General features: G+C 45.7%; 1 protein-coding gene across 2 annotated transcripts; it reads left to right on the forward strand.

Annotated features, from left to right (window-relative positions):
* Positions 1 to 355: 355 nt before the first annotated feature.
* Positions 356 to 20,008, forward strand: LRRC32 (leucine rich repeat containing 32). Of its 2 annotated transcripts, XM_086615019.1 has the most exons (3): positions 6,537 to 6,559; positions 12,611 to 12,701; positions 18,068 to 20,008. In XM_086615019.1, exons 1-3 carry the CDS (start codon positions 6,537 to 6,539, stop codon positions 20,006 to 20,008), a joined length of 2,055 nt encoding a protein of 684 aa, XP_086471145.1. The 2 variants fall into 2 exon arrangements, with proteins under 2 accessions (XP_086471135.1, XP_086471145.1); XM_086615009.1 differs by lacking the exons at positions 6,537 to 6,559; positions 12,611 to 12,701 and adding an exon at positions 356 to 598.
* The last annotated feature ends 1,252 nt before the right edge of the window (positions 20,009 to 21,260 follow it).

Below are 21,260 nucleotides of genomic sequence, written 5' to 3' on the forward strand. Positions count from 1 at the left end.
TGCAGCCAGCACCGTCCCTGCGATTCACCCCAGTCCCGAGAACCTGCAGGTCCGTGAGACTGAAGGCACACGCTCACATCTGCGGGACAGGCACGGCGAACTTCAGAGACAAGCACGTGTCCCCGGAGCCTGCGGAGGGGATTTTTTGTGGTATTCGCAGACTGTTTCATGTGTCAATACGAGAGGAGCGTAATTACCAGCTGAGAAACTGCAGGAAACAAGCCAAGGTTGAACGAACGAAATGGAAAATAAAGAGAAGCGCAGAGGACACACGCATTTTAAAACTGTTACGGAGGTATGTATTCACGTGCTCGTGGGAGCCTGGGAATATATAAGAGCTCATGACTGCGAAGGAATGAATTCAAGGACCAGTCTACGGGGAGTAATTTTTTTCCCTGTGACTCCAAACTTCTCTCGGAGCTCGCGGAGTTTTAGTCAGCTGGCATGCAACAGAGGTACGACTTCCCCAAGGAAACTCTTCCTCGGCTTACGCTGGAAAGGCTGCTGGGAGAGTCCGGGAGACAGAAGGCTGCAAGCAGAGGCGAAACCACCTCCTCCTCCTCCTCCTCCTCCTCCTTCTCCTCCAGCCACAGAGCAGGTACGTGGAGACGCGTGTGAATACCGGGAGCCTGCCGGAAAGTTGAGCTTTCCACTGCGGGAGAGATGGGGGCTCCGGTGACTTAGAGCTGCAGCCTTTAGGAATAACACAGATGAGGGAGGTACTGTATAAATAAAATATGCTGTGTTTATGAATAGGCTGAGGAACTGGCTAACTCTGTCCACACAGCTGTATATTTAATCCATCAGGGACTTGCACTGCAGCGAGTTAGATCCTTTAGGTTAAGGAGGCACCAGTTAGTTTATAACAATAGAGTTGTCATATGCCTGCTTTGTCATTATTCTCCGTGTTTACAGTAAAGGAGGATGGGGAGATGGGTTTGGGTTTGTTTTTTTTTTTTTTTCCTTTCTTCACAGGACTTTAGTCTATTTATGGTGTTACTGCATCATAGCGCTCTGAACCAGGAGTGCTGCAGAGATCAGCATTGCGCGCCGGTTAAACGCCGCTCGCCCAGCTCTCCGACACTGAATCCTCATATAGCCTTGGGCAAATCACACAGTCCCCGGGTAAAACGGGAAAAATGCTCTTTGGCTCGTCTGCTCTTCTCCCCATCAGGGCTGTCGTTGAGCTCTCCCCGCTGGAGCACGAGGTGTGAGATGGCAAGGGTTGTTTTTCTACTCTTAAGATCCCGACAGCTTGAATGTCACCTTGGGTGAACGATGACTTACTGATAGCGTTTTGCTGCATCTGGGCTGTTATCCTGAGGAATCAATGTTTAGGTAATATTTGGAAATAGCAGAGTTTTAGAAAATCCTAGTTTAGATAAAAGTCACAGACAGCTTTCTGAAGCCAAACCCTGTTGTATTTTTGATAAAAGTACAAATATGTTTCCCTTAAAGAGAAGCCAAACTTTAGCTTTCCACAATAATAGAAATACGATTTTTTTTTTACTAAGATGAAATCATTTCAACTTGAAAATCATCTTGTTACTCTAAAATGCTGAAATCCTTTAGTTTTCAGCAACAAAAATTCACTTTTAGTTTTCAGCAAGAAAAATTCACTATCAGTCATCTCTTTCTAAAGCAGATGGTTACAGCTTAGTGACTGTATCAATGCTCGGCCTTCTACTAATACAGTGATGGATGAATTCAAGGTGGGGTATCAATATCATGCAAGTCAAATCTGTCAGAAATCATTTTCCTCACTTCATTTTATCTCCTATTGGACCATATAAATTGAGCACACTTTTTCTCAAACACTGTCTCCACTGTCAGTGAAAGAAAAATTGCTGAATTAAAAGCCAACTTTTCTCTCTTTTTGCTGCACTTAGATGAAAGCTGGTGAGAAAAGGTTCCGGTTTTATTCCTGAATTTGAGTTTCTCCAGGAATTTTGTTGTCTGGGGAGTGGATTTCATGTTCAGATAGTTTAATCCTCAAATGTGAGTTTACGTCAGTTTTTGTTGACGGAAGTGTTTTCATTCTCCCGTCTGCTGCTGCCGTCCTTTCGCCCAGCCCCTCTCTCACAAGGTCTCCAGGCTGGTGGGTTTCGTGCAATTCTCCTTCTTTTTCATTTTACTTCCTGGAGAAAGGAGTGGAAAAAAAAGGTGAATAACGTAGGGAAACTGGCTAAACCCTGTGTGTCCAATTAATTAGACTGGTTAATTTTTGGAGGGGAAATGCTGATGGCAGCACACCTGGGAGAGCTGAACGTGGAGAGAGGACAGAGAGAGAGAGAAGGAAGGCAGGCAGCAGCTTCAAAAGACAGGAGAAAAACCTCATTGGGATTAAAGGAGATGCAGCACACCCTGTTTTGATGTGTGGACTTAACACCAGAGAGGCAGGAGGCTGCATCTGCCCATGCGGATGCCCAAGCACAATGCAGATGGCATAAGAAAACCAAACCAGGAGAGGCAGCTCCTGGAGATGTCGTAGGGTCTCAGCAGCTGGAGCTGTGCCTCCTTCTCAAAGGCTGTGGCTGAAGATGGCATGGGCTATTTATTTTTTAATAGGCTTAATATTAATGTTGCCTCCAGCTCCCCGGTGGGATGAATCACTGGGGAGCTATTCCAGCCAAAAGGGTGCAAGACTTGTCCCACTGCTGCCCTTGCAGTTCAGACCCTGCTTTCTAAGGCGGGAGCTTGGTTTGTTTACCTCTCTGGAGAGTTTGATTCATGCAGCTTGACACAGGACTCAACCCAAAAGCAGTGCCTTAGAAAGCTGCAGCGTTATGGATGGACAGACTCCAAAAGGTCTGGAGGTTCAAGACACATAATCGTCAAGACATATTCTTGTTTATCTGAAACCCTTGGGAACTTGCAGCAGATTACGGACCGGCTCGTGAGAGCCAGCAGCTGGGATCTGCTTTTCCTTCTTGCTCTGGGCCAGGCTGGGAAGAGGGTTTGGAGGGAAGAAGAGGTCTGACGAGGTGCCCCCCAGCTTCGGGTGACGTGGGGTGAAATCCAGCTGATGTTGGCAGTAACCTAGTAGGCAGAGACTGCTGAGGAGACCACAGGAAAATCAGGAAGGGTCTGATTTTGCAGCGTCACAGGTGTAAACTCTTTGGCATCAGTGGGATGGGACAGCCACTGGAGCACCTCTCCTCTGAAGACAGGCTGAGAGAGTTGGGGTTGTTCAGCCTGGAGAAGAGAGACTCCAGGGGCACCTTCTACTAGCCACTCAGTACCTAAAGGGGCTACAAGAAAGCTGGAGAGGGACTTTTGACAAGGGCATGTAGTGATAGGAAAAAGGGTAATGGCTTTAAACTGAAAGAGGGGAGATTTAGATTAGATCTAAGGAAGAAATTTTTCACTCAGAGGATGGTGAGGCACTGAAACAGGTTGTCCAGAGAAGCTGTGGCTGCCCGATCCCTGGAGGTGTTCAAGGCCAGGTTGGATGAGGCTTTGGGCAACCTGGTGTAGTGGAAGGTGTCCCTGGCCATGGTTGGAACTAGATGATCTTTAAGGTCCCTTACAACCCAAACCATTCTATGATTCTATGATTTTGTGCAGGTGAGCACAAGAGCTTGATTCTCCAATCTGTCTGATGGAGATGACCTGGTCTGTCCAATGGAGATACCTGATCTGTCTGATGGAGGCAACCCTTGCCCTGCAGAAGTGGCTCCCGAGCACATACCGTGCTAGTGCTTCAGCATCACTTTGGGTGTAAACTGCTGGGTAGCCCAAAGCATGAAAATATTGAAAACGGGAAGTCAGCAAAATACCTCAGGGTCTTGGAAAGTATTTGCTGGCAGATTGCCTTTAGGAAAGGGCAAAGATGGTAAGGACAGCACTGAGCTTCCCCAGCGTGGTTGGTGTCCTCTAAGGCAGTACTTTTAATGAAGTAAAGTCCTGAGCAGCAGAATCAGTGCGTGCCCTTCCCTCCTGCTCTGGCATTTGTTTCTGTCCAGGCTCTTCTTCACAGTTCAGCTGGCACAGCTGCTTGGCCACTCAGTAAAACAACTTGAGGAACAGAGCTGACTTTTTAAATAGCACAACCAACAAAATCCCCACTATTTTTAACCCTGCAAACCCAAACTTCCCAAAGTGCTCCAAACAACCAGGTGTAGAAAAATGTGGAGCTGCAATCACCCAGGGCAGTCACTACTCTTCATTACAGGCATGATATTTGTATTTCATCTCCAAATCAAATCAAAATATCATATTTTTTTAAAAAAGCACAACTTTTTTTTTCTTTTCTTGAAAAACCTCAAATATTTGAGGGTTTTCTTGCGAAAGTGTCTGTGCGTTGCAAGTGTTGCTGCACGCTGCTGACGAGGCGAACTCTAAACCCAGAGCATCCAAAAACCATTTAAACCTCTGGACACCACAGAGGTCTCCAGCTTCAACATGAGTGTCCTGTTTACCCCAAGGGGATTGCAGATGAAGGGCTTCACTTTTGGGAGCGTGCCAAAGGGATTGAGTGAAAAACAGCACTGAAGCCAGCTCTGACCGAGGGATGCTCGAGACACTACATGCTTGGGGGAAGGTGATCAAAACTGGTCTGATGAGAGCCTAGTCAAGGGGAACCTGCCCAGGGTTGTGATAATCTTGCTGGCAGACTCTTCCAAGATCTAAATGTGGATTTTTCTATCCATCGCACTTAATCATGCCCTCTCCTGCCCTCGTGCATATTGCCACCTCTTTGTAGCATTTATCCCTCTCGTTCCAGGGTGCATTGCAAAGCAAATGAGAGACTAAGAGCCCAGCTCTTTGGCATATTATTTCAACCGTGGGAAAAGTGCATCACCACAGTTCAGGCTTGTGAGGTTTCATAGATTCATCGATTTCTAGGTTGGAAAAGACCTTAGAGATCATCGAGTCCAACCATCCCTAATCCCCATTAAACTATATCACTAAGTAGATCATCCACCCTATTCTTAAACACATCCAGGGATGGGGACTCAACCACCCCCCTGGGCAGCCTATTCCAGTGGCTGACAACCCTTTCAGAGAAGAAATACTTCCTAACATCCAACCTGAATCTCCCCTGACTAAGCTTATACCCATTTCCTCTTGTTCTATCACCCATCACCAATGTAAAGAGCCCTTCCCCCACCTCCCCACCATCCCTTCTCAAGTATTTGTAGGCTGTAATCAGGTGTCCCCTCAGCCTCCTCTTCTCCAGGCTAAACAGCCCCAACTCCCTCAGCCGCTCCTCATAAGTTTTATTTTCCAGCCCCTTGACCAGTTTAGTCGCCCTTCTTTGGACTCGCTCCAGGAGCTCAATATCTCTTTTAAAGCGAGGGGCCCAAAACTGGACACAATATTCCAGGTGCGGCCTCACCAGTGCCGAGTACAGGGGCAGGATCACTTCCCTGCTCCTGCTGGTCACACTATTCTTGATACACGCCAGTATCCCATTGGCCTTTTTGGCCACCTGGGCACACTGCTGGCTCATATCAAGCCGGTAGTCAACCAACACCCCCAGGTCCTTCTCCACCAGGCAGCTCTCCAGGTTGGAGAAAGCAACGGGGAAATCTAGGTAAAGGTGGGTTTTCCAGAAGCAGGACTTAACTAGCAAAAGGAAGCGAGGAAACCAGCAATTAGACAGCTGCTCCAGCCCTAGAGGGCAGCACAAAATAATAAATAAAAAGCAGAAATCATCATCCGCGTGACAGAAGCACCCCTTTTGCGATGGGAATTTTTCCTAGCAGGTCCGGTTGATTCAGCGCTGTGTACCGACTGCTGAAAATTCGGCAGCTCATCCAGAAGTTCAGACCCCTCTGCCTTTACCAAGGTCCCTAAATCCTGCTTCATGCCCTGAAAACCCTTCAAGTCAGGTGTATGGCAGCTGACACTGAACTCTCGTCCTGCCAGCAGACTGCTGTCACACTCTGATTAGCGGGATCACTGCGAAGAGAAAGAGTTATTTCTTCCAGGATAGGTTTCGAGATTCCAGGCTTTACTTGTAAGTCATAAATTTGAAACCTTGAACCCTTAAGCGCCGTTTTCCTAACAATGCAGAGAGTGATTTAGGTGCAGGGTTAGGAGGCTACAACCCTCCAGGAATGCAACTCGCGGGACACAAAACCCTAAAGTAAACACGCCGCCCTGCGCCGTGCTCGCGGCTAAACAATGGCATCGGCAGCGATAAGTCACTTATTCCCCTGAGCAAACCTCGTGGCCTGATCCTGAGGGTTTCTCTGGCCAAAAAAAACCTGGTTTCTCAACGCCTGCCCCGAGCACGGGCTTCAGGATGTCGCACAGTAGCTGGCTCCCTCCAGAACACAGCGGTGGCTAGGACCCAGCGAGAGCCCGGAGAGGAGTCCGGAGGAAGACAAGCAACATAATTTAAAGCAGACACTGTCCCAAATAAGGTTATTTCCTTGAAAATTCCTTCATTCTGAAGTTACGAATGAGCCTCTTGCGTCCTGAATGGGTGAACGTGAAGCTGAAGAACAATTTCGTCGGTACCGGGACTGAGACGGTTTTGAAGAGCTGGATATGCTTTTTAAAAACATGATAAGCAGTGTTTGGGGATGGGAGAAACCCTTGAAACAAGGTAAATGTGGAATATTCACTCTTTTTAACCCTGAAGACTCTAACACGGCAGCAAAGAGTCTTGTGTGAAAAAGGATCAGACCCTCGGGAGTTTGGTTTGTGTTTTGTGTATTCTGTCGTGTTTAGCCTGTATTTGGCACAGGAAAACGTCTCTGTTAATTGTTTCAGTTAGAACAAAAATTACCTTTGGGGAAAATTTGGAAGGTGCTGCTGTTGTCTGCTACAAGCAACATCTCTGAAGTGGTTTCGGGGTTAATATTGTGATAGAGACGGAGGCAAATATTGTTCTGGAGTGGGATCTGGGCAAATTGGGATTAAACCTTCCATGGTTTCAAAGTTTTTTTTTGAGCAAATCACTGCTCTTCTCTGCCCTTGCTCTCCCATCTGTTACGTGGATATGCTGCTGTGGTTTGGGGGCCATGCTTTTTCTAGATGCTAAATTATATGACCCACTTAAGACTCCTTGGGGGTGTTGCTCACTGAAATCACCTATATCTTTCAGCTGTGGATGGGGCTGGGTGATTCTGAAGTACCATGATGGAAATCAGTGACATTGAAGGAGGTTCAGAGCTCAATCCTGCTCTGAGGTATGCTGGGATTTTGATCACAGCTGCCAATGGGAACAAACTGGCACCGAGTATGAAGATGTTTCAACTCTGGGAAAGCTCCAGAGTAATAAAAGCTCCTTTATTTCAAGTTGCTGCTACTGCTGCTCCTGGACTGTTCTTGTAAGCTGTGGTTAGAGACATCAGTGCCAGTGCCAGCAGGCAGGATTTGGTGGTGATGCTCTCTGACACCAGGGCAATGGGGGTCCTGAGCTCTGCACCGGGAGAGGGTGGTGGGCGTCTGAGACGAGCCCAGAGGGCAGAGAGGAGGGGGGATGCAGTGCTGTGTCATGCTCGGTGCTGCTGAGGAGGGTCTGAAGGTTGTCCAGAGAAAAGCTAGGCAGGGAAAAGCTCCTCAGCTGGACAGCTGAACTGAAAACCACCTTGGGAAGGGAATCTCCATAAGCAAGGAGATTGTGCTGCACCAAGAGGAGCAACTGATCCTCCTCTGGACGGAGTCCATGTGGTCTCATATTGCAAGAGTCCACCACGTCCTGGTGCTTCGGAATGTGACAGTTACTTTAGAAGCACCTTGAGGGACAGCATCCTTGCTTATTACAGATCAGTCTTACACAGCAGGCTGTTAAATCATGGTTTTGCGTTCAAAGACATCAATTTTCCACTTTTTTTTAAAAACTTATAATGTAGTAAGTTTCAAGCATGTTAAGACCTTGGACTGTTTCAGGTTTATTATTTCAGGTTTATTATTTAAGAAGCAAAGCGATCATTCTTTGCACTGGCAGTGTGACAAGAAGAGAAGAAACTTTGGAGAGGGACTTTTTCCAAGGGTATGTAGAGATAGGACAAGGGGCAATGGCTTTAAACTGGAAGAGGGGAGATTTAGATTGGATATAAGAAAGAAATTTTTCACTCAGAGGGTGGTGAGGCACTGGAACAGGTTGCCCAAAGAAGTTATAGATGCTCCATCCCTGGAAGTGTTCAAGGCCAGGTTGGACGAGGCTTTGAGCAACCTGGTGTAGTGGAGGGTGTCCCTGCCCGTGGCAGGGGGGTTGGAACTGGATGATCTTTAAGGTCCCTTCCAACCCTAATCATTCTATGATTCTATGATTCTAAGAAAAGACATTGCAAGACCACAAGGGATGCATGTTGACCATCAGGGTGGTGCCCAGTTGTGGTTAATATTCATGGAGATTCTGTCAGCTTAATTTGTTGGATTTAAAGAGAAATAATTTCCATTTGAGTGCTCTGAGTAAAGCCTTGTAATCATCGGTATGTTTGTCTTTTCTGTCAGTTCCAGCAAACTAATACCCAAACGATGAAACTCATTTTCTCCTCCCGACAGGAGACACCCACTCCTCCAAGTCTCGGGAATGAGGAACAGTGAGGGAACAACAGAGACACTATAGATGGTAGTATCAGCAATTCCTCCTTCCATAGGATGATTTCAATGTATTTTTCCAAAATAATTAAAAGGGTGGAGAATGAACATAGAATCATAGAATCATAGAATCATAGAATCATAGAATCATAGAATCATAGAATCATAGAATGGTTTGGGTTGGAAGGGACCTTAAAGATCATCTAGTTCCAACCCCCCTGCCATGGGCAGGGACACCCTCCACTACACCAGGTTGCCCAAAGCCTCATCCAACCTGGCCTTGAACACTTCCAGGGATGGGGCAGCCACAGCTTCTCTGAGCAACCTGTTCCAGTGCCTCACCACTCTCAGAGTGAAAAATTTCTTTCTTATATCCAACCTAAATCTGCCCTCTTTCAGTTTAAATCCATTGCCCCTTGTCCTATCACAACAGGCCCTCCTGAACAGCCTCTCCCCATCTTTCTTGTAGGCCCCCTTGAGGTACTGGAAGACCGCTATAAGGTCACCCCAGAGCCTCCTCTTCTCCAGGCTGAACAGCCCCAACTCTTTCAGCCTGTCCCCATAGGAAAGGTGCTCCAGCCCTCTTATCATCTTCATGGCCCTCCTCTGGACCCTCTCCAACTGGCCCATGTCCTTCTTGTGTTGGGGACTCCAGAGCTGAACAGAGTATTCCAGATGGGGTCTCACGTGAGCAGAGCAGTGGGGCAGAATCACTTCCCTCGACCTGCTGCTCACGCTGCTTTGGATGCAGCCCAGGACACGGTTGGCTTTCTGAGCTGCCAGCGCACGGTGCTGGCTCATGTTGAGCTTCTCATCCACCAGCACTCCCAAGTCCTTCTCCTCAGGGCTGCTCTCAATCCATTCTCCGCCCAGCCTGTACTTGTGCATGGGATTGCCCCGAACCACGTGCAGGACCTTGCACTTGGCCTTGTTGAACTTCATGAAGTTCTCACATCTCTCCAGCCTGTCAAGGTCCCTCTGGATGGCATCCCTTCCCTCCAGCGTGTCCACAACACCACAAAACTTGGTGTCATCTGCAAACTTGCTGAGGGTGCACTCAATCCCACTGTCCATGTCTCCAACAAAGATGTTAAATAGCACTGGTCCCAGTACCGACCTCTGAGGAACACCACTCATCACAGGCCTCCACGTGGACATTGAACCGTTGACCACAACTCTTTGAGTGCGACCATCCAGCCAATTCCTTATCCACCGAGTGATCCATACAACAAAACCGCGTCTTTCCAGTTTAGAGACAAGGATGTCGTGTGGGACAGTATCAAATGCTTTGGATAAGTCCAGGTAGACAATGTCAGTTGTTCTTCCCCTATCCATCAATGCCGTAACCTCATCATAGAAGGCCACCAAATTAGTCAGGCAGGATTTGCCCTTAGTGAAGCCATGTTGGCTGTCACCAATCACCTTCTTGTTTTCTATGTGCCTTAGCATAGTCACCAGGAGGATCTGCTCCATGATCTTGCCGGGCACAGAGGTGAGACTGACTGGCCTGTAGTTCCCTGGGTCTTCTTTTTTCCCCTTTTTAGAGATGGGGGCTATGCTTCCCCTTTTCCAGTCATTGGGAATTTCACCAGATTGCCACAACTTCTCAAATGTGATGGATAGTGGCTTAGCAACTTCATCTGCCAGTTCCCTCAGGACCCGCGGATGCACCTCATCAGGTCTCATGGACTTGTCCACCTTCAGGTTCTTTAGATGATCTTGAACCTGATCTTCTCCTACAGTGGGCGGTTCTTCAGTCTCCCAGTCCCTGCCTTTGCCTTCCGTGACTTGGGCCATGCCGCTAGAGCTCTTGCCAGTGAAGACTGAGGCAAAGAAGTCATTGAGAACCTCAGCCTTCTCCATATCCTGGGTGGCCAGATCTCCCGTTTCCTTCCGGAGAGGGCCTGCATTTTGCCTAGATCTCTTTTTATCACTGACATATCTATAGAAGCCTTTCTTGTTGCCCTTGATGTCCCTAGCTAGATTTAACTCTGTCAGGGCTTTGGCTTTCCTAACCTGATCTCTGGTTACCCGGACAATTTCTCTGTATTCTTTCCAGGCTACCTGTCCTTGCTTCCACCCCCTATAAGCTTTCTTTTTGTGCCCAAGTTGATCCAGGAGCTCCTTGTTCATCCATGCGGGCCTCCTGGTGTTCCTACCTGACTTTCTCTTTGTTGGGATGCACCGTTCCTGAGCTTGGAGGAGGTGATCCTTGAATATTAACCAGCTTTCTTGGGCCCCTCTTCCCTCTAGGGCTTCATCCCATTGTACTCTAGCGAGAAGATCCTTGAAGAGGCCAAAGTCTGCTTTCCTGAAATCCAGGGTAGTGAGCCTGCTATGCACCCTCCTTGCTTCCCTAAGTATCTTGAATTCTACCATTTCATGATCACTGCAGCCAAGGCTGTCCTTGGTCTTGTTTTAGAGGGAAGGAACAGGCTTCTGATTCTGCTGCTGAGCAGCAAAGACAAAGTCCAAGTTCTTTCACCTTGAGGTCCCAGATCATCACCCATCACTAGTTGTTTCCCTGAACTGGAAGGAACGTGCAATCTGAAAATGCAGCAGCTGTGGCCTAAACCTCCCCAGTTTCTCTTTTCCTAGTGCACAACTCTTTTCTCTGGTTGGGAAGTGGAGGGATAGTTCCCATAGTGAACCCGTTGGCTTTGCTCTTCAGCAATTTCCATTGCTGCTCAGAAGGGCAGCCATCAGTTGCATCCCTCAAACAGCAGCAAAGCAGAGGGATCTCCACCAGCTAGGAACAATCCCATCTCTTTTGTTTCCAGCCTCCTGATTCTTAGTGGATGAAAGTTGCTGAGAAACGGTACATTGATGCCAGTTTTTGGTGGCACATGTGCATGGGATTGGCGTGCGTTTGGAGCTTGCCAGACGCAGTCTTGCTCCTGGAAAGATTTAAGAGCAGTGCTAGCTAAGCACTGCTGCGTGGCTTCCAGTTGGGAGCTGGCACATGTCTCACGGACTCTGGGTGTGGGCAGGACCAACTCAGATCTGCCTGTAAGAAGCCATACAACTACAGACAGATGTGGCAAGTTTACAACAGGGGCTGTCATAAAGAAGTGATATGTGATTTGGTGAACTTGGCAGCGTCAGATTAACGGTTGGACACGATGATGTTCAAGGTCTCTTCCAACCTAAATGATTCTATGATGCTATATCTGGAGCTCACGTAAGTGATGACCACAGCCAGAGACCTCATTAGTGTCCATCTAGAAACAAGCTGTTTGAAGGACAAATGCTTTCCCTTGGCCTCATTTGCATTTTTCTCCCATTGCCCAGTGACAGGTTTCCCAGTGTTTTGGTCCTTTTGGATTTCTTTCTATGCTTTTTTTTCTGGAGTGCTTTCCAAACAGTTAAAAGCTGATGAATCTTTTGTTTCACACAAATCCATACCGTTTTGTATCTGTCTTTTTTTAAGGCATCTGCTTTCAAATGTGTTTAGAAGCCTGCCCATACCTGGGAAGTATAAAATGGAAAACTGACATTTGGACAAAAAGTTCTCAGTCCATTTTTTAAGCTGTATATATTAACTCAACAGATTTGGATGAGTGTATAAAAGCTCTTTGACAGTCTAGGATGACAGAAGTGGAAAATGTTAAGAATGGAAATGGAAACTGTTCCCAATGCTTGTGGTTTCTCAGTGGCACCCATTCACTTCAGTCAGGACTTGGCATCTCAAAACTCCAGCCCAGTTGAAAGTACCTGAGCTGTCTCTATGGGCAGAACGAGGTGGCTCTGGAAAGTCACTCAATCTTCGATGGTCATCTTTCTCAGTGATGCCAGACACGCTACTCAGCTTGAGCATCTGGACTTCATTTGGTATCATCTTGGTAGCAGATGAAATCACACTGGGACCATCCCATGAAATGCTTTGGATCTCCCTTTTAAGTCCTCTTATAAATCTCTCTTTTTCCCACTGGGCTCAAAGGGATGCAAAGGTAATAGGTAGGTTGTAAGTGCTGTATGCTCAGAGATGGGTTAATTTATTGCACTGCATGTGTGCTTTTCCATGTGAGATAACGATTTGATGACAGCTTTCCATGCACTGACCTCCATGCTACATTCAAAATCTAACCATAACTGTTTTTTCCTGCAGAACCATGAAACTGTACATCCTCTTCTTCCTGGCAGTGGTGAACAGAGGGACCTCTAACTATCAACCCTCAGAGGGGATGTCCTGTGAAATGGTAAGGCTGCCTCTCTACTCAGGCCCCTTGAGATCCTGGATGAGGTTGGGACCTCCTAGTTACAGGCACTGCACAAATAGCTAAGGTCTCTGAGAAAGAAACCCCCCTAAAGACCAAGCTCTCCATGATGGCAGAGTTGGGCTTTGCTGGGTTAGTGGATGCTCAGCAAGATGTTCTCGGGCTATGTGCTTGCTGTAGTGATAGCACATAAAAGGGGAGGGGGGAAAGAATGGTCATTATCTCCACTTTTGTCTAAGGGAGAGCTAGTTAAAAGAAATTTGACCTGATTTTCCCAAGACCGTACAGGGATTCTGAGGCTGAAACTTAGAGAAAGAACTTAGACATGAAATCAACTCCTTTATATGAGGCTTGAGTTCTTTGTGCTTTAAATAAAGCCTCTTCTGTGAAATACATCTATACCAGCTCTTTCATAATAACAGGGAGAATGACCTCCTCTGCCCTGACACAGCATTGCTGCCAGGGGAGCTGTACCTGGCTTCTGCTGGAGGTAAAAGAAGTGACAAAGCCTCTCACTCTGGTACAAAATTTGCTCCTTGAATTTTCACAAGCACCTGGTACAATATTATAAATGTTGTTCACAGCTGAACTTTCTTCCTTTCCTGTCCAAGTGCTGTGCTGACTGTAACAGGCCATTTAAAAATACTTATCTCTTTTTTTTTTAATGTTGAAGCTGTTCCGTACAAATCCTCAAGAATTTCCAAAATAGGGCAAAAAAATAATTTGCTAGCTGTACACATCTCCCTTATGGGACTCATTCCATTCCTGCCCACCCTGCTGTATTACTGCACTTCCTGAATTCCAGAGAAATTAAGACCTAGTATATATAAAAAGATCTTGGGAAGGTGATTGGTGAGGTCAATTCATTGTCTGGAGAGGGAAAACTGATGAAGCCACTGTAAACATGACAGCTTGGGTCCCATGTATCACAGTCAAATAAAGGCTGCGCGAGACACGCAGTAATCCAAGCAGATTCATCCCATCCCATTTCTTGATGGGTCACAGATCAGACTGATTGCTGAGAAGTAAACACATGCTTGTTTACACCACTCCACTGTAAACTGCTTTCATCAACCCAACAGCCCAAGGCTCTACGCAACAGGGCTGGGATAAATTGGGTCCTGACAGAAAACACGCTGCAGTCGTGGGCTGGGAGGGTCATCTGGTATAAATTAACAGCTCAGCATGGCTAAAGTCGATGGAGCTTTGCTGGTCTTCCTCCACTGGGCGTTTGGCCCAATGGAAGAAGAAGGGTGTAAATCCAAACACATTTCCACATAGCTTAAAGAAAGAGGGAGCTATACTGGATTAGCTGATGGACCCATCGGGAGTCCTACTTACTTCACATGATGAGTTTTCACCACAGCCTCGCTGTTTTACACGTTACTTTCCCTGTGGCGACATCTTTAGAATAGCAAAGGCTCGGAAATGGAAACTTTCATCCCAGATCTTCTGGAAGAGGCATGAGTCAGAAACCTGTGTCCCTCTCTGACTCACCACTGGTGCTCCTGTCGTTGAACCAAAGCCTTGTAGAGGAGGTTTTAGGAAGTAAACAGTCCCTACCTGACGCCTGAGATGGGAGTGAGCTGCACTGATTATACAAGTTGCTGCACATCTGCCTGTTTGTGAGACAACAAGGCATAGCTTAAATATCAGGAGGTTCTTCCTAACTCATACTGCCAGGCAAGGAGAGGGGCTTCACTTGTTCATGTTTTACCTCCCAAAGAAAGATATTTCTGCTAATTCATGTTAACTGGGAAAGGAGGAGATCTTCTAGCAGTCTTCCAGTACTTAAAGGGACTACAAGAAAGCTGGAGAGGGACTTTTTACAAGGGCGTTTAGTGATAGGACATGGGGCAATGGATTTAAACTGAAAGAGGGGAAATTCAGATTAGATATAAGGAAGAAATTTTTCCCTCTGAGGGTGGTGAGGCACTGGAACAGGTTGCCCAGAGAAGTTGTGGCTGTCCCATCCCTGGAAATGTTCAAGGCCAGATTGGATGAAGTGGAAGGTGTCCCTGCCCATGGCAAGGGGGGGGCTAAAGCCGGCTGGAGGCCGGTCACCAGTGGGGTTCCCCAGGGCTCAGTGCTGGGTCCAGTTCTGTTTAACATCTTTATCAATGACCTGGATGAGGGGATTGAATGTACCCTCAGTAAATTTGCGGACGACACCAAGCTGGGAGGCTGTGTCGATCTGCTTGAGGGTAGGGAGGCCCTTCAGAGGGATTTGAACAGACTGGATCGTTGGGCTGAGGCCAATGGCATGAGCTTTAATAAGGCCAAGTGCAGAGTCCTTCACTTGGGGTATAAAAACCCCAAGCATCGCTATAGGCTCGGGGAAGAGTGGCTGGAGAGCTGCCTGGCGGAAAAGGACCTGGGGGTGTTGGTTGACTACCGGCTTGATATGAGCCAGCAGTGTGCCCAGGTAGCCAAAAAGGCCAATGGGATACTGGCATGTATCAAGAATAGTGTGACCAGCAGGAGCAGGGAAGTGATCCTGCCCCTGTACTCGGCACTGGTGAGGCCGCACCTGGAATATTGTGTCCAGTTTTGGGCCCCTCGCTTTAAGAGAGATATTGAGCTCCTGGAGCGAGTCCAAAGAAGGGCAACTAAACTGGTCAAGGGGCTGGAAAATAAAACTTATGAGGAGCGGCTGAGGGAGGTGGGGCTGTTTAGCCTGGAGAAGAGGAGGCTGAGGGGAGACCTGATTACGGCCTATAAATACTTGAGAAAAGATGGTGGGGAGTTAGGGGAAGGGCTCTTTACATTAGTGATGGGAGATAGAACAAGAGGAAATGGGCATAAGCTTAGTCAGGGGAGATTCAGGTTGGATGTTAGGAAGTATTTCTTCTCTGAAAGGGTTGTCAGCCACTGGAATAGGCTGCCCAGGGAAGTGGTTGAGTCCCCATCCCTGGATGTGTTTAAGAATAGGGTGGATGAGCTACTTGAGGATATGGTTTAATGGGGATTAGGGATGGTTGGACTCGATGATCTCTAAGGTCTTTTCCAACCTAGAAATCTATGAATCTATGAATCTATGAACTGGATGATCTTTGAGGTCAACCGTTCTATGACTCTATGATTCTAGAGAATAGGCATCGACATTCTGCAAGCACAAGTCTGTGCTAAGTGGCTCCAGCCTAAACTCTTTGGTTCGAATGCTCATTAGTTGATACATGAGAACATGAGTGGAGGCTTGGATCCAACTGCTTTGTTTGTAGGGTTCTTACTAAGATGGGTGACAACCTCCACCCAGTGCTGAGCAGTGAAGAATTGGAATCAGAATCCAAACAAAGCTCAGCTTTTGATCTGTTGGTTCATTTTTTTGCCAGCACCTGGATGGAATCAGACCCTAAAGAGACCAAGTGCTTCCCACCTTGCAGTGGGACTTCAAACGAAGTGGTGGCAGCACTGGCAGAGGTGATAAAGTCAGAACATGAGACTGGCAAAACCCTCTTTTCCAGCCTCAGGCTGCCAACCCATTGGGCTACGGAGTGGGAGGAAGGGAGAGACATGCAAAACAGATGCTATTCACTCCATCCCACTGAGACGTGCTTCATCTTTTCCTCCGAGTGTTAATGAGAATGAAATTCATGTAGTTCGAGCCTCAGGGGAGAAAAGATGGTGCAGAACAGACTAGATAAGAAATTCAGTGAAGATCAAAATAGTCAGTGAAAAGGAATGAGTTTAAAAAAAAAAAAAAAAGGGAGGGGAAATATTATAGGAACAAATGGCAGACAGTGGGAGGTATAGATTTTATCAGTCCCTTTTATCACTGGGAGAGTTCAGTAGATGCAGATTAAAGGCCAAATCCTGCAAGATAGGTGGTGAACTGGGACTGACCTCTCCCCCATTGACTTCAGTGAAAACCATCCAGCTGGCATTGATGGGAGTTGGATCAGGACTTTGCTAAGATGCTGGGTGCCCAGAGGGAGTGGAGGGTGCTCAACACTTGTTAAGATCTGGCTCAAAGTGACAGAAGAAACTTGGCATCTGCCTTAGGCTGTAAAGCGACTGCTCCTTTTTCACTCTGGATTTTTTGCATCCAAAAGGCTCCTCCTTCTTCCACAAAATGAAGAAGAGACTTCCTGCTCTGTTATTTGGGCCTCAGAGCTAAATCCAACTCTGTGCACATTTTAGCTCAAAACAAGCAATTCTACAGCAGCTTTGCAGGAAATAAGTAATGTTAGGAAGAAGCCACAAAATTCCCTTCTCTTTTTTTTTAATAGCTAGGGGAAATTTGAAAGAGTTGGAGGGAAAAAAAGAAGAGGACCCATGTTTTAATAGGCTATTTACTTGGATTCTTTGAGAAAGATGTATCATGGGAAGGACTGTGGAGCTGCCTGTGTGTGTTCAGAGTTTGGATGAGCACTTTCACTTCTCTGGCACATTTTTGTGTGGTCTCCAAAACTCACATGATGCAGGAGATTCACAAAACGCTGACTATTGCCCCACTTCTCCAAAACAGACCTGCCACTTCGTTCACCTAACAGTTCACACAGAACAGATGGGTTCTGATATTTTTTACTTTTAATGTTTCTTTAATGTCTGGAAAGCTTTGCGTCATGGAATCTGGATTCTGCATCTCCACAGAAGTCAAGATTCAACAGATTTTTTCCTTTCTTTTCTTTCTGATCTTTCTACAAACAATACATGACCCAGTCACCCAAATACATCCATAACAAGATTTTTCCTCCAGCAAATTAAATGCTGCCTAAGCCTTTCGCATTCCACTTCCTCCTGCTGCTGTATGTTGTCCTTAATAACAAAATACAGTTTGACATTTATGCAAGGATGTTCATGTTTGCAATGTTTCTTATGAACGCACACTCCAAATTTTTCTCTGGACACAGATTCAGTCCCAGCTGCAATTAAAGAGATGTGCATCGAGGAGATGAATTTGACTTTGACACTCGGGTTTTTTCTCTATCCTGCTGCTGAGAATTGGATTGAAAAAGCATGACCCTCACTGCACATCACAGGTTTTTTTTCCTCTCAAAAGCTGGCTTTACATAGTTTTTCTTTTCCATCTTGTATCACAGGTGTCTTGTGTGGGTGGTTTTGTAAAGCATGTTCCCCATACAAGAAGGAGGAAACAGTTTCCTTAAGAAAAGAATAAATATGGATGGTTGTACGTCAGAAATGTCTTTAAAATGAAATGAGTGCTGTTAGCTGCAAAGAAACATCAGGATTGTTGTTCTTGCTGTCTGAATGTTCAGAGAAAATAGTGTGATCGGTGTTTCAGAAGAAGGATCTGCCTGGATGCTGAATGTGATTTGCTTTATATTTCATGCAAAGATGTTTTTCATTTTTCACGTGACAAAACCTTTTCTCTCTTTTGCTGACAGGCAAACTCGCAGGCGTTTTGCCACAACAAAGACCTTCACCAAATCCCTCGTGAGCTGCATCTGAATGTAAACAAAATAGATCTGTCTGGGAATCTGATTCAAAGCATCCCTGAAATGCCGTTGTCATTTTACACTTCCCTTCAGTGCCTGGATTTAAGCTCTAACCAGATAAGCTTCATCACGCCCGGAGTTTTTGCACACATGACGAGTTTGCTGGAAATCAATTTAGCCAACAACCACTTGTATGAGCTTGCTCAGAATGGGACAGAAGGGATCGGACTTTTACCCAAGGTGGAAATACTGGACTTGTCCCATAACAGTCTCTACAACGGGATGGCTGAGTATTTCATTAAACAAGCTCCAGCACTGCGGTATCTTTCCTTGGCAGACAACAGTATTATAATGATATCACACAAGATGTTTCAGGGATCTCCTAATCTTGTGGAGATAGATCTTCAGAGTAATATCATCATGGAAATAGAAGAAGGCGCTTTTGAGACTCTAGTGAACCTTTCCAAACTCAATCTCTCCATGAATTCAATTACTTGCATCTCTGATTTCAACCTCAGGCAGCTGGAGATACTTGACCTTAGCAGGAATAGCATTGAGATCTTCCACACCACAAAGTCAGATGATGAATATAGCTTAAGATATTTGGATCTGAGTGAAAACAAACTGCTTCACTTCCCAGTCTTCCCTCAGGTAAATAAGCTGGTAACTCTGAATTTATCAAAGAATTTAATCCAGCTCACTGCTGAATCCCCTCATAATAAAGTGGACTATATGGAAAATGAATGGCTAGATGCTCCTTTTCACCTTCTTGATCAGAAGCAGAGCAGGAACAAAAGTTCTCTTTATTTATCCCAGCTTGTATATTTAGACTTAAGTTACAATGAAATCAAATCCATTCCGGATGATTTCTTTGAGTCAATGTTGTCCCTCCATACCCTTAATCTCAGTAAAAACTGTCTTCAGACGTTTGCAGTAACGTATGACAGCGCATTGATCTCCCTAACTGTCCTCGACTTGAGCTACAACGCGTTGCAGAACCTTCTCCTAGATGCCAGCATGTTGTCTAATTTGAAGGAGCTCTATATTCAAAACAACCACCTTCAGACCCTGCAATTTGACATCTTCTCAAGTCTTCGCAGCCTCAGACTGCTTAATCTACAGAGCAATAACATCAGCCTTTGCAGTATGTACTCAGGATTAGCTAAGCAAAGACTTACTGGAGAGGAAAGTGGTTGCGTATCGTTTGTTGATTCTCCTACTCTTCAGTACTTGTACCTAGCTGACAACATGCTGAACGTCCTGCCAGCGTACACTTTCTACAAGACTTCTCTCATTGTCTTGGATGTCTCCATGAACCCCGGTCTGAAAATAGAAGTTAAAGCATTATCAGGACTGGAAAAGTCCCTGGAATATTTGTATTTACATGGCAATAGCCTGATAGACTTAAATATTGATTTGCCTTGTTTTATTCACCTTAAACATTTAAACCTCTCTGAAAATCAGCTGAACTGGTTGCCTAAGTGGAGTAGTGACTCTCCACTGGAAGTTCTGGACCTACGGAACAACAGGTTTAGTACATTAGAGAACAGCAATATTTTAGCATTAGAAAATTCCCTTAAAAATTTATATCTCACTGGGAACCCACTCAACTGCTGTGGGAACATCTGGCTCTCATCAATGATCCAGAATAAAAATGTCCAGATCCCCAACGTGGAGCACTTAACGTGCCAGTACACTCAGAACTTTGGATACCAAGAAGAAATGCACATCAGGAACATTAAACCAGAAGACTGTGAAAAAGAGGATCTAAAGAAAATCAACTTCCTTATTATATTAACATTTGTGTTGGTTTTGTCCGTGATCATCATTGGCGTAGGTTCATTTTTTTGCTTCCGCAGGCAAAACTTTAGCCATCAGTTTAAAGCATAGGAACACAAAATGCCTTGAAAAACAAAGAAATCAGGTGCTACACTGCCGGTGTGTAGAAATGAAGGGTAAAATTCTCATCTTTGATTTTTAACTGTGGATTTTAAGACAGTTTCAAAGCTCTGGGCTGCAGGGAATGAAAGGAGAATTGGCCGTGTTTTGCTTCATTCACAAGCAGATCAGCTTAAAAAGTTTATACAGTGGTAATTTAAGCCAGGTCAAGAGAAAAAGCCACCTAAGGCCTTCAGACTTTTCACTAAGCTTTGTGATGTCACCTTCATGCAAAGACTATGCAAATTGAGCGTTGTAACTGAATCACGTTTTTATGAGAGCCATCAGTGACATCAGCTGAGTAAGAAAGCTCTTCTCAAAGTTATGTACCTCCATGAGATATTTTTCTTTGGTCTGAGGTTTGCTTTTTTCCTAACTGGCTAGAAGTAAGAGTTCCTAACTCTTCTTAAATTGAAATCATTCAAGCCAACACCAGGGCAGACCAAAATACAATCTTTCGGTCCTTGACATTGGTTGCGAATCTCCTATGAGTTCCAAAACAAGGAGAATTTAGCCAAAAAAGGAAATCACGGTTTGTGTCTGTTGTGCTTATGGCTGCCATTTAGAAAATCCACAGCAGACCATGGGAACCAAAGTACCTGGGTTGTAGGAATCTCTCTGAATACCTCCTTCTGCTTGTAGCATGTTGCTCCAGCCACTGGAGCAAGACACGAGAGGTAGATGAGGTTAATTAGTCTTGGTGCTTAATACCCACGAGGAACATAAGAGAAATCTCAGGTGTGAAACAGATGCAGTATGCGTCACCCAGACCTGCTCAGAAGGTCACAGTTCCACAGTTCAACTCAAAGAGGAGAAATTTGCCCCTCGTGTGCAATACGTATTTAACTGGGTTTAATGTGAAGAAATTCATCTCTGAGGTGGACGCTTTTTAAAAGAAAAGTCTTGGAGAACGAATTTCAACCAGCTAACATTGGACTGAAACATTTATATTTCTAAGGAAAACTGTTGGGAATTCACTGCATACGGTTGCATTTCAATGCAAAAGAATAATATGTCTGTTTTTGAAGGTCACAGGTGGTTAGACAGCAAAAAGGTGTTTCAAAGATACCAGTGCAAAACAATAAACAGGGAACCTAGTCCTGGGTCATTGTTCAGATCAGAGGTCTACTGTCTCTCTGTAAAAGGAGATCATGGTCTAGAGGACTGGCTGCAAGAAAAGTTATGTAGATCCTTATTCTGTGAT

Source organism: Tauraco erythrolophus, chromosome 1, assembly GCF_009769465.1.
Source record: "Tauraco erythrolophus isolate bTauEry1 chromosome 1, bTauEry1.pri, whole genome shotgun sequence".
Classification (NCBI taxonomy): domain Eukaryota; kingdom Metazoa; phylum Chordata; class Aves; order Musophagiformes; family Musophagidae; genus Tauraco; species Tauraco erythrolophus.